Source organism: Hemiscyllium ocellatum, chromosome 3 (genome assembly GCF_020745735.1).
Source record: "Hemiscyllium ocellatum isolate sHemOce1 chromosome 3, sHemOce1.pat.X.cur, whole genome shotgun sequence".
Taxonomy (NCBI): Eukaryota; Metazoa; Chordata; class Chondrichthyes; order Orectolobiformes; family Hemiscylliidae; genus Hemiscyllium; species Hemiscyllium ocellatum.
This window is the reverse complement of record NC_083403.1, coordinates 142,922,699-142,939,623: the sequence shown is the minus strand read 5'-3', so window position 1 is coordinate 142,939,623 and position 16,925 is coordinate 142,922,699. Positions and strand designations below refer to the sequence as shown.

Genomic DNA, 16,925 nt, shown 5'->3' with positions numbered 1-16,925 from the left:
ACTGCCATTTTTTTCCCACACCACTGGCTACTATTTTATCACCAACTACTGTCTGGCTGCCTAATCAATCCCATATCTCTAATCTAAACTGAAAACCTTCATCCCAGTTGGCTGAAGTTTTCAACCATTAGTATCTTCACTATTCCACTTTTACTGAGGATTTCCCAAACATGGCTGCATCATATTAAACATCAAGCCACCCCCCCCCCCCCCCCCCCCTCGCCCCCCATCATTATCCCTCACCTCCATTCTCCCAAACTGTACACCTTCTTTTGCTCCTTTTCTCCTTCCTCACTTGGTCCATTACATCCCTCTACTTTTGGCTTATCTTCCACCATTCCGCACCAACGTCCCTCTCTTTCTCCTTTTCTCATCAGTCCATCTTCTCAGCCCTCTTCATCACCTACCTACACCTGCTTCACAACCTCGCATCTCCATTTTCTCTTCAGAGTTTTTTTTCTCTGCCCCTACTTTCCTCCTCCATTCTTTACACACCATCCCTTATCTCCTTTCCACTTTCTGCCTCATCCAGTTCCCAAAGTCCACTTCCCCCTTCTCCTGTATTTTAAAGTTTTCTCCATAAGCGCCCCGCTGTACCTCAAACAGACCAGTTGGTGTAGTCCTACAGCAAGAATCCAAGGTGCACCCATTGGCATTGAAATTAAGCTGGTCTTTCAATCTGCTTTCTGTGTTTACAGTCAGTACCAGCTGTGTTTTCTCACCTTTCTGTTTTAATGCTTCGCTATCTTTGCTGATGTATATCCTCTGTTATGGATTGTTTGTCATGTTTAATTTTGACATAAAGCTTTCAAGGCAGAAAGTGTCAAGATTGGCCAGTTGGCCACTGGCAGTAAGAAATCCCTCATGATTCACTTAGGAGCTGTGTGTTGGGTTCAGGGCTAGGGTGGGCTGGAATTGATGGGGAGAGGAATGTCGGGGTTTGGGGTTTGTAGGAATCTCAGATCTGTAGTTCAGGGTGCACAAGATAAGTTGGGGATCAGTGTAATGTTTACCCAGGAGTTAGACTAGGTACTGAATAATTTTAACATTTCCTGAGTAGCTATGTAGGTGCTATCTAATCTATACTGCAGATTCTCTGATTGTAAATGAATACTTGAGGATTCCAAGTGTAGGGGAATTGCCAAGCAGAATCTTCAGTTTTTTGGGCAGTTGCTTTAGAGCTTGCTTTGATCGGGGTTCTGTAAGGTTCCCGTATGCAACCCCCAACTATGCTGCAGATATTCTTATTTGACCTTCAAAAAATTTGGACCATTGTTAGAATACCGGGCACCTCGCATCTCAAAATGAAACCTGGCTTGATAGATCAAAAGGGAAAAGAAAGTGAGGGCTGCAGATGCTGGGGATCAGAGTAGAGAGTGTGTTGCTGGAAAAGCATAACCGGTCAGGCAGCATCCGAGGAGCAGGAGAATTGACGTATCAGGCATGAGCCCTTCATCAGGAATGTTAGATCATAAGTTTTATTCTGGTTCTCATAGTGGTCAGTCTCTGAACATATTCACAACAGGCTGCAAGTGTTCTATTAACAAAAGAACACAACTTTGTTACACACAAAAAAAAATATGTCAATTAGAAAGATTTAATGTAAACATTAAAACAACTCCCCTTTTCTCATCTTGCTCAATCCCTGTGATTATCAATCCTATGTTAACTTTAACTTTAAAATGGTTGACTTGACTAATTTTTTTCATTTCTGACAACCAGGAGACTTCCATAAACTTTCTGCTAGTAAGAGCAAGAAAAAATTGTTTTTCTCAAATGAAACCTGATTCTGTTCACTGACAGTTTGTTTCTGTACAGATCATAAAACTCGGCATTATATATACTCAATAGTTATCTCACTAGGTGTCTGATCAAGGTATTTAACTTGTTTCCAAGAAAACATATCTTTATTGCACTGTTCCAAATTACTTTCTGATCATTTTTTAAAAATTAAAATACCAGTAAATTACATTCACAAAACTGAAATCAGTTTTAAGTAACAAATTTCCCAATTATTTAAACCTTTTATCACAACATGGATACGTGAATATTAAAAATCACTATCTGTAAAGGCATAAACACCCTGCCTAGTTACTTTAACGCAAAACAAAAGTGGACAGGATGTAAAACAAGCAACCAATCCACTGGTGTCTGCTGTGTTGAATTTCACCCACGTAGTTCTGATTGTTCTTGTGGTTCTGTTCGCCGAGCTGGGAATTTGTGTTGCAAACGTTTCATCCCCTGTCTAGGTGACATCTTCAGTGCTTGGGAGCGCTTCTGTGATGTTTCCTCCGGCATTTATAGTGGTTTGAATCTGCCGTTTCTGGTTGTCAGTTCCAGCTGTTCGCTCAGACCCATAGTATCACTACCAGGGACACCATCACACAAACTGGCTAAAGAACTACAGCAGAAACTGAAACACCTGATCAGCGGATCCAGACACTCTATACAATCAACATAGGAATTCTTGGACATCATCAGAAATATACACATAGACGAGGAAGAAACCATGGTCTCATTCGATGTAACGGCACTGTTCACCTCTATCGACAAAGCCCTAGCCAGAGAAACAATAGCCAACCTGCTGGACGTACAGAACAGACAACAGGATGTTGAACCTATCAACAAAGACGGCATACTTAAACTACTGGACCTGTGCCTCACAACACACTTCACATTCAACAACCAAATATATGAACAAATCAACAGCACACCCATGGGCTCGCCCATCTCTGGACTCATAGCAGAAGCAGTAATGCAAAGGTTAGAACAAACAGTCTTACCGCAAATTCAACCCAAACTCTGGGTCAGATATGTGGATGACACCTTTGTAATCATTAAAAACACAGAAATAGAGAACACACACCGGATCATCAACGCCACACTCACAGGAATCCGATTCACGAGAGAGGAAGAAAAGGACAACCAGCTCCCATTCCTAGCCGTGATGGTACAGAGAACACCGAACAGAGAATTCACCACAAAGGTACACAAGAAAGCCACACACACACAGACCAAGTCCAGAGCAATGAAAGCAACCACTCCACCACGCACAAAAGAAGTTGCATCAAGACACTGTTCAAAAGGGCCACAACACACTGCAGTACACCAGAACTGCAAGAAGAGGAAGAAGAACACCTATAAAATGTATTTACCAAAAACGATACCGGCGCAATTTTATCAACAGATGCCTAAGGGAAAGACAACAGAACGAGGTCATGCCGCAACCCAAAGGACTAGCCACACCACCATACATCAGAAGCATTTCCGAACTGACAGCCAGACTGCTGCGACCACTAGGACTCATAACAGCACACAAACCAACAGCCACTCTCAGACAACAACTCACCAGAACGAAGGACCCGATACCCAGCATGAGCAAAACCAATGTAGTGTACAAAATCCCATGCAAGGACTGCACAAAACACTACATAGGACAAGCAGGAAGACAGCTAAAGATCCACATCCATGAACACCAACTAGCCATGAAACGACACGACCAGCTATCCTTAGTAGCCACACACGCAGATGACAAGCAACATGAATTCGACTGGGACAACACTGCTATTATAGGGCAAGCCAAACAGAGAACAGCCAGGGAATTCCTGGAGGCATGGCACTCATCCACAGATTCAATCAATAAGCACATCGACCTGGACCCAATATACCGGCCACTGCAGCGAACAGCTGGAACTGACAACCGGAAACGGCAGATTCAAACCACTATAAATGCCGGAGGAAACATCACAGAAGCGCTTCACAGGAGGCTCCCAAGCACTGAGGATGTCACCTAGACAGGGGACTAAACGTTTGCAACACAAATTCCCAGCTCGGTGAACAGAACCACAACAACGAGCACCCGAGCTACAAATCTTCTCCCAAACTTTGAGTTCTGATTGTCACCAAACCTGTCAGCAGTCCACAGCTGAACAGTACTGTCTTTTGTAGTCTTTGCACAGCTTGTCCTATATCCAGTAACAAAGATATTCTTTGATTTCCAGAGGAACGAAATCCTTACAAAGAGGTTTATACAGAAAGTTGGGTGGAGCCTGAAGCTGCTGTTTACCCTCCGCCTCCCCCAGCCAAAAAAGCAAGAAGAAGCACAGAGAAGCTAAAAGTCAAAGAAATCATAGACGAACAGACTCGAGGTATGAACTAATTATTCAAATTTGTTTCAGAACCTTGGGTATATTGCAACAAGAAACATTTCAGAATCCCTTTAGAAAATATGGGAATACACAAATTAGTTCCAGTTTGCCCAGAGATACATGCTTTAGATAGCTTCTGAAATATCAAGGTTAGCCTCATTAACTAGCGTTGATCATATTTTGTGTTGCCTTATGTTTAAACTCTTGAACCTCATTTTGAACTACCTTGGTGACTGACATGTATAAGGTTGCTGGTTGTTGTATATCAAACAGTGCCTGGGGAACCAAGGTAGTTCTCATGTTATGACAGCTGAGTACTGTGGTGATCTGCTGCAGGCTGTATCACCTCTGTGATAGGGTTAGGTTAGAGTTGCTGCCTTTCTGTCACATGAGATGACTGGAAAGGTCACCTGCATAGCTTTCCTATGAGACAGCAAGACAAAGCATACTTGTTCCTACTCTGTCATAGTACTACACACTGTACCCACTGAAAAGCAGAATTAATTACACCAATGAGGTCAGCAAAACATCGCATGATATGTATTAATATTCCATTTCTAAACCCTTTGAAGTAAGGCACAGGCAATCCACTCCATTTGAGCCCCTAGACTGATACAACAGCAGCTTTCACAAAAGGAGTAAACTGTCACTCAGGCTTGGAGAATATTGTTCAAATTTTCAGATGGTACTAAACAAGGAGGCAAAATAAAAATTAAGGCAACAGACTAGAAATATCAGAATTAAGTCTTAAAATGTGCAGATGAAATCTAACTATATTTAAATTATATAAGGGGAGATCAAACAAACAAGTCCCTGGAATTTAAAAGGTTGAATCAAACCTTTCATGATATTAATGAGAAATATGAAATAGTTTGGGAGAAACTACTTCTGATAATGAGAGGACCAGGAGACATAGTCAAAAAACACAACCCTACCTTTCAGAAGTGAAATTAGGAAACACTTTTTCGTACAAACAGTAGCTAAAGTTGGGAATGTTCTTTTCAAAAAGCACTTGATACAAAATCAATTGTTGAATTTAAAACTAAGATTGATAGATTTTTATCTGTCAAAGATATCAAGCAAACATGAGGTGAAAGTAATAAAGGGTTTCTGGATTGCAAGTCAGCCATGTATAAATAGCTATAAATAACATGTAAAGACTTTGTTAACTAAGTGCTTATCATGTTTAACCAATGCCACAGACAACAAAATTGTTATAATGACTGACTGCCTTAAAACATTTAGAAAATAGTTCAGGATCAAGATCATGAGATAGGATGAGAGTTGGCATTATGGTCATTGGAAATCGACTTAACACTCTGGTCAGATTACATCTTGATTGCTGAGAAACATTTAAGCATTGGAAGCCTGTAGTGAGAATAGCCAGTAGTCTGACCCCTTGTGACAGAAATCTTCGTTATGAGAAACTCCAGCTTTTCAGCTTAGAAAGAAGGCAATGGTGAGAAGACGCTTTAGAGCTGTTTAGGGTTGGTGTTGACAGGTGTGAGAATGGGGGTAAGTTTGAAACACTTCCTTTATTTCTTCATATAATGTGGGTGTTGCTGGTAAGGTCAGCATCTTTTGCCCACCTCTAATTGCCCTAGAACTGGGTGGTTTGCTGGGTCATTTCAGAATTGTTGCGGCTCTGCACTGCAGTGTAGGCCAGACTAGGTAAAGACAGCAGACTTTCATCCCTGAGTGACATGAATGAATTGATGATAGTTTTGTAACCAATTCAGAGACTATTTTTCAATTCCAGGTTCATGAATTGAATTTAAATTCCAACAGCTGCCATGGTGGAATTGGAACCCATTGTCCCCACAGCATTAACCTCTGGATTACAAGTCCAATGACATCACCAATATGCCACCATCTCCCTCAAATTACTACTTCATTTAAAAATGCATAAATCAGTTCAGATTATCTGGGAGTTCTACTTTATGCAAAGAATAATTACCACTTAGAATGGCTTTCGGGTGGATAAATAGAGGGCAAAATTGAAATTAAATTGATGAAATCAGGTAGTCTTCCTGATCTGATAGTTAATGGAACAAATAGCTTCTGTCATTTCTGGGTATCTTGTGATCGGTTGAGTGCAACTGCATGCAGAATGCAAAGATAAAATAGATTCCAGGTGAAATTTCAAACCTTCCATCAATTGCTGCTCATTTCTGCTGCCCTCATTCTGTGGGTCTCTGCTTGGCCATGTGGGATGCTGATTGATAGCTACAGTAGGCTAATAGCTCTGTGCAAATTGGAATCAGACAGACAACTGAAATATGTGTAGGACTGAGATTGGGACCACCCGGTAACCTCCGACAGCTCAGCTACAACTGCAAAATAAAATTCTCATCTAAAGAGCCAGCCATCTTCAGAAGAAAGCAGTGGTTATTTCTGCTGAAATTCTTATTTGAGTGATAGGGAAGAATCTACAAATTCAGGAACTGATTATGGGAGAGCGATTGCTTGAAAAATTGTGGCAAAATTTATTTTTTGCCTTGAAAGAAAGAGAGAGCGAGTGAGAGAGGACACTTGCTGTGGGGAAGTGAGAGCTCCATGTGGGCAGGTGGAGGAACATCAAGAGTAATAGGAGCAGTAAGGAGAGCACACTGAAGTGGCAGCAGGTATTATCTCAAGTGGAGAGGGACACTGGAGGTGACTTTAGTATTTTGTTTGGATTACAGTGGAGACATGGGAGAATCCCTTAAGGAAAGGCCTAGAACCAACACTGAGACCTCATTCTCCGATGATCAAGTGTTTGCAATGATACTTACTACCCTGGCCACTCCCTCCTACTGTCCTCAAACAGGTCGCCTTGGCGAACTACGCCATTCCTTTCCAACATCTCTTCAGCTTGCCATAGTTCAGAAACACCAGTCCAGCTACATTGGTGAACCTGGGGCATTCTCTGTGCTTCTGCAGCCCTCACAGGTATTACTGCCGACAGACTTTTCTGCTCTTTTCTTTCAATCAGTTTGCCTGGATACCAGCCCCAGGAACTACTGCATGCCTTTAAATCCTCAGGAGTTTACATCCTGCAATGGACAAGTTCACAATCGTTGGAATTCCTGATGCCTGGTACTCATCCTGATTATTTAAGTTAGGTTTTACCTTAGAATTTCTAAAAGCAAAGTGTATAATTTACTTGACATATAGGCATTCTGCCCTCCTATCAATTGGACTCAAGCCAGTGAGAAATCTAAGTTGTAATGTTTAACCCTTGTCATCAAGTATCTAATTGGCAGTGAGGAAGTGGGTTTAAGCGCAGCACATCAGAGTAAATTGCTTCTACCCTACAGTAATAATATTGAATAAAATCATTTGAATCATTAACCATAGGTTTTTTTTTTCAAAAATATGTTTTGTTTTTCAGAGAGGCTAGTCTATGATGTGAGGCAAAATAGCAGAAACATTGAAGGTAAGTACATTGAGATTTTGATAAGATTGAGATTTTGCGTGGTGTAATTTGAAATAAAAATAAAAACATACAGCAAATATAACTTTAACATAAGCTAATTGTTTTTTTCACTGTTTGCAGATATCTGCCTTGCCTGTGGAAGTCAAAATATTTCTCTTGAGCACCCTCTCTTTATTGGAGGCATGTGCCAGAGTTGTAAGGTAAGAAAAGACCTGTCTTTTCTTTCTGGTTTACAGTGTTGTTGGTGATGATTTAGAGGCTCGACATGTCTCTCGTTTTTTAACAACTTGATGAGAGCACAAATCAGGACTACCACCAGGTTAATGATCCTACTCGACATTACCAGGACCTCACTTAGGACATGGGACTGTTTGGTCCAAAAACGACACTGAGACACCATCTCATTTTCTTTCTTTTGTGATGGAGTGACTAGAGGCAGAGATAAGGAAATAAGGAAACTGGTCTTATCTCTGCAAAAGTACGTTGAGCAAGTTTCCTGGGTATCTCCTGCAATAGCCATGGCTGCAGTCCTGTTGTCACTGAAGCAATAAAATAGAATAGCAATTTATTGTCCCATGTGTTTTTTTCCAAAATTTACAGTGAAGAGTATTATAAGTAGCCATACCTCAGCATTTACTATGACAGAAGTCATTAAGACAGTTCATCTGAGATCAATTTCACTTCGGGCAAAGCTTTAATTAAGGAAAGTAATGCTGGAATATCTGAAGTCGCCACCTATACACTGGCTTGGGACTGCCAAGCCAAGTCTGCTCCTCAAGGACAAAGGTGCCACAACAGGAAACCACTGCATAGCTGGAAGCTGCCGCTGATGAAGATCTCCAAACCAGGAATACCTTCGCACCTGGACAGGACCACATAACTAGGAGACCACCATGGCAAGCCACAACCACCCTTCCGGGATAGGTCCAGCACAACGGGGACACACCTTGCCAGGTAGTGACTGTCCCTCTGAGATGAGCATATTGTGCCAGGTCGTGACCGTCCCTCTGGGATGAGCACGCTGTGTTAGGTCGTGACCGTCCCTCCGGGATGAGCACGCTGTGCCAAGTAGTGACCGTCCCTCCGGGATGAGCATGCTGTGCCAGGTAGTGACCGTCACTCTGGGATGAGCACATCGTGCCAGGTAGTGACCGTCACTCCGGGATGAGCACGCCGTACCAAGTCGTGACCGTTCTTCTGGGATGAGCCCACCATGCCAGGTAGTGACCGCCCCTCCGGATTAGCCCGCCATGCTAGGTACTGACCGTCCCTCTGGGATGAGGAAGCTGTGCCAGGTAGTGACCGTCCCTCTGGGATAAGCACGCTGTGCCAGGTCGTGACCATCCCTCTGGGATGAGCACACTGTGCCAGGTAGTGACCGTCCCTCTGGGATGAGCACACTGTGCCAGGTAGTGACCGTCCCTCTGGGATGAGCACGCTGTGCCAGGTAGTGACCGTCCCTCTGGGATGAGCACGCTGTGCCAGGTAGTGACCGTCCCTCTGGGATGAGCACGCTGTGCCAGGTCGTGACCGTCCCTCTGGGATGAGCACGCTGTGCCAGGTAGTGACCGTCCCTCTGGGATGAGGAAGCTGTGCCAGATAGTGACCGTCCCTCTGGGATGAGGAAGCTGTGCCAGATAGTGACCGTCCCTCTGGGATGAGCGCATCGTGCCAGGTAGTGACCGTCCCTCTGGGATGAGCACGCTGTGCCAGGTCGTGACCGTCCCTCTGGGATGAGCACGCTGTGCCAGGTCGTGACCGTCCCTCTGGGATGAGCACGCTGTGCCAGGTAGTGACCGTCCCTCTGGGATGAGCACGCTGTGCCAGGTCGTGACCGTCCCTCTGGGATGAGCACGCTGTGCCAGGTCGTGACCGTCCCTCTGGGATGAGCACGCTGTGCCAGGTCGTGACCGTCCCTCTGGGATGAGCACGCTGTGCCAGGTAGTGACCGTCCCTCTGGGATGAGTCTACCACAAAGGGAGCATGCCCGTGCAGTCTGAGATCACTGTACTGGGCTTGAAGCCGTCTCTTCACAGGGAACCATGGGGAGACACCAGAGAAATTAAAGAATTTCAATAAAATAATTGAATTGAATTGAATTTATTGTCACGTGTACTGAGCCACAGTGAAAAGCTTTGTCTTGTGAGCAATCACAGAGTTAAGTAGCATAGATAAATAAATAATAGATAAACAGCAAAAACAAAAAAACACCAGTACAGGCGAATGCTAAGAGTTTGTGAGTCCATTCAGTATTCTAACAACACGAGAGTAGAAACTGTTTCAAAACTGGCTGGAATGGAAATGTTAAGAAAAAGCAGAGAAATGAGAAAATAGAAAGTAAAAAGCAGACGGAGTAGATGAACAGTGCTGCACCATCACCACCTTACTTCAGTGCTTCAACTATGTAGCAAAAATAATTTCAAAACTTCTGTCATCTATTTGCTTTCCATTGTCAATTTCACAGACACTCTCTGGAGGACCAACACTAGCTTTAGTTCTTCTTTCTCAATATGAATGTTGATTAAAAAACATTTACTGTTTTATATTAGTAACTTTTTTTCATACTCTATTTTCTTTCTTATATTATCTTTTCAGCCATTCTTTGCTGGTTATAATATCTGTCCAGTCCTCTGACCTACTAGTAATCTTTGCAAATTTGCATAGTGTTTCTTGAAATGTAATACTTTAAATAAGACCACAAGATGATAAGACTCTGGATACTATAAAGGCTATGGACTCTGACAAAATTCCAGCAATAGGCCTGAGGCCATGCTCCAGAACTTGCCGCTCTCCTAGCCAAGCTGTTCCAGACAGTTACAACACTGGCATCTACCTGACAGTGTGGAAAGTTGCCCAGGTTTGTCTTGTACATAAGCAGGACAAATCCAACCTGGCCAGTTACTGCCCCATCAGTCTATTGTTAATATCAGTAAAATGTTGGAAGGTATCATTGACAGTACTATCAAGCAGCACTTGCTCAGTAATAATCTTGTCGGTGAAGCACAGTTTGGTTTCCGCCAGGACCACTTAGCTCCTGACCTCATTATAATCTTGGTTGAAGTATGGACAAATGAGGCGAGGTGAGAGTGACAGCCCTTGACATCAAGGCTGCATCAAGGAGCACTAGCGAAACTGGAGAAAGAGTATCCAGGGACAAACTTGGTTAGAGTCATACCTGACACATAGGAAGATGGTCATGGTTTTTGCACATCAGTCATTTCAGCTCCTTGACATCTCTGCAGGAGTTCCTCAGGGTAGTGTCTAGGCCCAACAATCTTCCTCAGTGACCTGCTGCCCGTCACAAAGTTCAAAGTGGGGATGTTCACCGATGATTACACAATGTTCAGCACTATTCACGAGTCCTCAGATCCTGAATCATTCAGTGTCCAAATGCAACAATATCTGGACAATATCCATACTTAGGCTGACAACAGGCAAGTAACATTCACGCCACACAAATGCCAGTCTACAACAATCACCAATATGAGACAAACTAACCACCACCTTTTGGCATTCAGTGGTGTTACCATCACTGATCCCCTGTTTTCAATATCCTGAGAGTTATCATTATTTAGAAACTCAACTGGATTCACCACATAAACACAGTGGCTACAAGAACAGTTTGGAGGCTCGGAATATTGCAGCAAGTGACTCACCACCTGAGTCCCAAAAGCCTGTCCACCATCTATGAGTCACAAGTCAGGAGTGTGATGGAATACGCGCCACCTGCCTGGATGAGTGCAGCCCCTACAACACTCAAGAAGCTTGATATCATCCAGGACAAAGCAGCCCATTTGATTGGCACCACATCCACAAGCATCCATTCGCTCCATCATCGACGCTCAGTAGCATCAGTGTGTACTTATCTACAAGATGCACTGCAGAAATTCACCAAAGATCCTCAGACAGCACCTTCCAAACCCATGATCACTTCCATCCAGAAGGACGAGGGCAGAAGATTTATGGGAACACCACCTCCTGCAAATGCCCCCTCAAGCCATTAACCATCCTGACTTGGAAATATATTACAGTTCCTTCACTATCATTGGGTTAAAATCCTGTACTGCACCTTGTCAAAGGCCTTATGGAAGTACATGTACATAACATTCAATGGCTCTCCTTGGTCTAACCTGCTTGTTACCTCCTCAAAGAATTCTCACAGATTTGTCAGGCATGACCTCCCCTTATTGAAACTGTGCTGATTTTGTCTTATTTTATTATGCACTTCCAAGTATTCAGAAATCTCATCCTTCACAAGGGACTTGAAAATCTTACCAGCAATCGAGGTCAGGCTAATCGGCCTGTAGTTTCCTGTCTTTTGCCTTACTCACCACTAATGCATCCATTATCTCTTCAGTTGTCTCCTTCAGAACTCTGGAGTGTATTCCAGTTGGTCCAGCTAAGTTATCCACCTTCAGACCTTTCAGTTTTTCGAGCCCCTTCTCCTTGGTAATGGCCAACATTCTCGTGTCTGCCATCCAACTCTCTTGAATTTTTGGGATATTACCCATGTCTTCTATCATGAAGACTGACGCAAAGTGCTTGTTCAGTTCCTCTGCCATTTCTTTATTCTCCATTACTACTCCAGCATCATTTTCCGGTGGTCCTATGTTCACGTTTGCCTCTCTTTTGCCCTTTATCTTTCTAAAGAAACCCTTTCAATCTTCTTTTATATTATTGGCAAGCTTACCTTCCTATTTAATCTTCTCACACCCCTCTCCCCATTTCTTTTTTTGTAGTCCTCTGTGAAATGACACCGCATGAAATGACATCCCTGACCTGATCCTATTGGACCAAATGTCTGCTCAGGCCCTTGAACCAATGCCCGCTATGTCCCTAAGTTATCCTCAGCAACCACTGGGGCACTGCCTCCTTACATACCGAGCTGCCAACCTAACCCCACAGTTTCCTCACACATTTACTTATCTCCATCACTGTTAAAATACTAATGGAAGCTTTTACTCCTGAAATACAACAGCAAGTGTCATTTATAAAAATAAGTTCATGTCTTGACCTGTAATGTTGCTGATGTGTCCCTGTTTTCGTCTGATGTTCACATTTGGGGCTGACAAAACTTGGAATCTTGAACTAAAAACAGCCATTAGGTCATTTGAAAAGGGTAATTCTTAGAGAGAATTACCATTGGTTGAATCTGTTCCCACAGTGATAGGAATATCTGGGTTATTTTCTTCAAGAGTTTGCATGAGAAGACTGAGCCCCACAAGTTAGCCAAACCATCGCTGTTGGATGATGAATCTCAAGTTAACAGCGGTCTGCATTCAGCTTTATATACAACTTCTGGAATTTTCAAATTGATGGGAAGACTGATTATTAGTGCAGAATTTTAAGGGTCCTGCACCCTCTACTTCAAAATGAACATTTTGTTGAACAGTGAAGGTAATCAGAATCTGAAAGGTGTATCATAAGATACATGAATTACTCAAAGATGAGTTTTTATATTTTATAACATACTGTGAATGGTAATGGCAATAACCTTTTAGTTGCTTTTGCCAGGAATTAAAACTGTTTTTTCATTAAACAAAAGTTCTCAAAGGAACTTTCCATTATTCAGATCTGTTGCCTGGTGCTAAATATAAGTTCTAAAGTTTACATGTTTCACCAAAGGTTTTGCTTAAATATGCTAAGTATTGTAGCAGGTGTAGTCAAGATTTATCCAGGGGTGATAGTATTATCACTTCAATATTAATCCAGAAAGTCAGCAAATATTCTGGGGACCTGGATTCAAATCCCACCATGGCAGATGGTGGAATTTGAATTCAATAAAAGTCTGGAATTAAAAGTCTAATAATGACCATGAATCCATTGTTGATTCTTGAAAAAAAACTCTTGTTCACTAATGTCCTTTAGGGAAAGAAATCTGCTATCCTTAACTGGCCTGGCCTACATATGACCACAGCAGTGTATACATTAACAATCTGGATGAAAGAACTGAGGGCATTCTGGCTAAGTTTGTGGACGATACAAAGATAGGTAGAAGGGCAGGTAGCATTGAGGAGGCAGGGAGGCTGCAGAGGATTTGAACAGGTTAGGAGAGTGGGCAAAGAAGTGGCAGATGGAGTACAACATGGGAAAGTGTGAGGTTATGTACTTTGGTAGGAAGAACAGAGGCATGGACTATTTTCTAAATAAGGAGAAAATTCAGAAGCCTGAAGTGCAAAGAGACTTGGGAGTTCTAGCCCAGGATTCTCTCAAGGTAAACTTGCAGATTGAGTCAGTAGTTAGGAAGGCGAATGCAATGATGGCATTTGATTTGAGAGGACTTGAATATAAAAGTAGAGATGTAGTTCTCAGGCTCTATAAGGCTCTGGTCAGACCATATTTGGAGTTTTGTGCTCAGTTTTGGGCCCCATATTTCAGGACAGATATACTGACCCTGGAGCATGTTCAGAGGAGGTTCACAACAATGGTTCCAGAAATGAAAAGCTTAACATATGAGGCACATTTGAGGACTCTGGGTCTGCACTCGATGGAGTTTAGATAGATGAGGGGGGGATATAATTATAACTTAGAATACTGAACAGCCTGAACAAAGTGGCTGTTGGGAAGATGTTTCCATTGGTAGGAGATACTAGGACCCAAGGGCACAGCCTTAGAGTAAAGGAAAACCCTTTAGAATGGGGATCAGGAGAAACTTCTTCATCCAGAGAGCGATGAATCTTCGGAATCCACTGCCACAGAAGGCTGTGGAGGCCAGGTCATTGAGTATATTTAAGACTGAGATAGATAGCTTCTTGATTGTCAAGGGGATCAAGGGTTATGGGGAGAAAGTGGGAGAATGGGGTTGAGAAACTCATCAGCCATGATTGAATGACAGAGCAGACTTGATAGGCTGAATGGCTTAATTTCTGCTCCTATGTCTCATGGTCTTTTGGACTCTTAACTTGCCTCTGGGCAGTTGGAGATGGGCAATAAATGCTAGCAATAATGAGTAATTTTTAAAAAATCACATAAACAACTATTAGAAATAGGGTTATGTGACCTTGTGTTATGCACAGTAAATTATTTAAATATGTAACTATGATATCTATTGATCTAACTGAATGAAAAACGAAACTAATTTCATTGTTTCTTGGTAGGAACGTCTTTTCCCATATTCCTTCATCAGAAATGTACGAGACCTGTGCAATAGTATAGTCTCTGAAACTTTGATAAAGACCCCAGTAATGCATGCACAAGTTTTTACATTTGTCTATGGGCTGTGACTACGTTTCAGCAATAATACTGAAAAATTAATCAGACCCCTTGCGAAGCTGTTCCAATACAGTGACAACATTGGCATTTACCTAACAATATGGAAATTGCCCAGATATATCCAGTCCACAAAAAGCAGGACAAATCCAACCAAACCAACTACTGCACTCTCGGTCTAATTTTTCGCCAACAATATGGTGGAAGGTGTCATCAATAGTACTATCAGGTGGCACTTCCACAACAATAACCTGCAAACTGATGATCAGTTGAAGTTCCATCAACTCCTGACTCCATTACAGCCTTGGAACAGAAGAGCCGAACTCCAGAGGGTCGGTGAGAGTGACAGCCCTTGACATCTTGACAGCATTTGACTGACTAGGGCATCAAGAAGCCCTGGCAAAACTGGAGTCGGTGGGTGGAGAGGGATTGTACTCCACCAATTGGAAGCATGTCTATTGCAAAGGAACGTGATAGTGTTGGACAAAAGACATAGAGATATACAGCATGGAAACAGACCCTTTGGTCCAATTTGTCCATGCCAACCAGATAGCCTGAATAAATCTAGTACCATTTGCCAGCACTTATCCCATTTCCCTCTAAATCCTTCCTATTCATATACCTATCCAGATGCTTTTTAAATGTTGTATTTTTTTGTGGCAGCTTGTTTCCATCCACGCCCCACCCTCTGCATGTAAATGTTGCCCTCTAAGTCCCTTGTAAATCTTTCCCCTTAAACCTATACCCTATAGTTTTGGACTCTCCCTCCCACACATTGTCTATTTTCCCTATCCATGCTTCTCATGATTTTATAAATCTCTATAAAGTCACTCCTAGCCTCTGAAGCTCAGGGAAAATAACCGTAGCCCACTCAGCCTCTCTCTACAGCACAAACCCTCCAACCCTGGCAACATCCTTGTAAATCTTTTCTGAACCCTCTCAAGTTTCACAACATCCTTCCTATAGCACAGAAACCAGAACTGCATGCAATATTCCAAAAGAGGCTTTCCAATGTTCTGTATAGCCGCAACAGACTCCAAACTCCTTTTATTCAATGCACTGACCAATAAAGGCAAGCATACCAAATACCACCTTCACTACACTGTCGTCTTGTGATTCCACTTTCAAGGAACTATGAACCTGCACTGCAAGGTCTCTTTGTTCAGCAAAACTCCTCAAGACCTTACCGTTAAATGTGTAAGTGTTGCCCTGATTTGTCTTCCCAAATGCAGCACCTCACGTTTATCTAAATTAAACTCTATCTGCCACTCCTCAATCCAGTGGCCCATCTGATCATCTCAGCAGGATTCCCCGACGTTGTGTCCTAGGCATCTTTCAGATCCTTCCTCAATGACCTTCCCTCTATCATCTGGTCAGAAGTGAGGATTTTCACTGATGATTGCATATGATTCATCACCATCTTTATCACCTCAAGTTCTGAAGCTGTACATGTCCATCTGCAGCAAGACCTGGACAATATCCATGCCTTGGGTGGCACAGTGGCTCAGTGGTTAGCACTGTTGCCTCACAACACGAGGGACCCAGGTTTGAATCCAGCCTCGGGTGACTGTCTGAATGGAGTTTGCACATTCTCCCCAGATCTGCATGGGTTTCCTCCTGATGCTCCGGTTTCCTCCCATAATTCAAAGATGTACAGGTTAGGTGAATTGGCCATGCTAAATTGCCAATGTGTTCAAGGATGTGGAGGTTAGGTGCATTAGTCAGGGGTAAACATAGGATTATAGGGTTGGGGAATGGGTATGGATGGGTTACTCTTCAGAGGGTCGGTGTGGACTTGTTGGGCCAAGGGCCTGTTTTCACACTGTAGAGATTCTATGAAAGTGACAAATGACATTTATGCCAGACAAGTGCTAAGCAATAACTACCTTCAACAAAAGAACCTAACCATTGCTGAATTCCTCATTATCAATATCCTGAGGATTATTATCGACAAGAAACTGAACCGAACCAACCGTAGAAATATTGTAGCTACAAAGCAGATCCCAAGACTAGGAATCCTGCAATGAGTAACTTGCCTCCTGACAAGACACCTCCAACATTGATAAGACATGAGTGATGGAATACTGTCTATTTGATTGGATGAGTGCTGCTCCACAATGGACAAGAAGGTCATTACTACCCAGGACAAA

The 16,925-nt window shown here is 42.8% G+C and overlaps 1 protein-coding gene across 10 annotated transcripts in view; it reads left to right on the top strand.

Annotated features, from left to right (window-relative positions):
* dnmt3ab (DNA (cytosine-5-)-methyltransferase 3 alpha b) overlaps positions 1–16,925 on the top strand; it is a 608,585-nt gene that overhangs the window by 449,807 nt on the left and 141,853 nt on the right. For all 10 annotated transcript variants that reach the window (XM_060854172.1, XM_060854193.1, XM_060854182.1 and 7 more), the window contains 3 exons: positions 4,002–4,148; positions 7,522–7,566; positions 7,687–7,766. In XM_060854172.1, the coding sequence (XP_060710155.1) occupies positions 4,002–4,148; positions 7,522–7,566; positions 7,687–7,766 (272 nt within the window). The remainder of the gene's footprint in view (positions 1–4,001; positions 4,149–7,521; positions 7,567–7,686; positions 7,767–16,925) is intronic.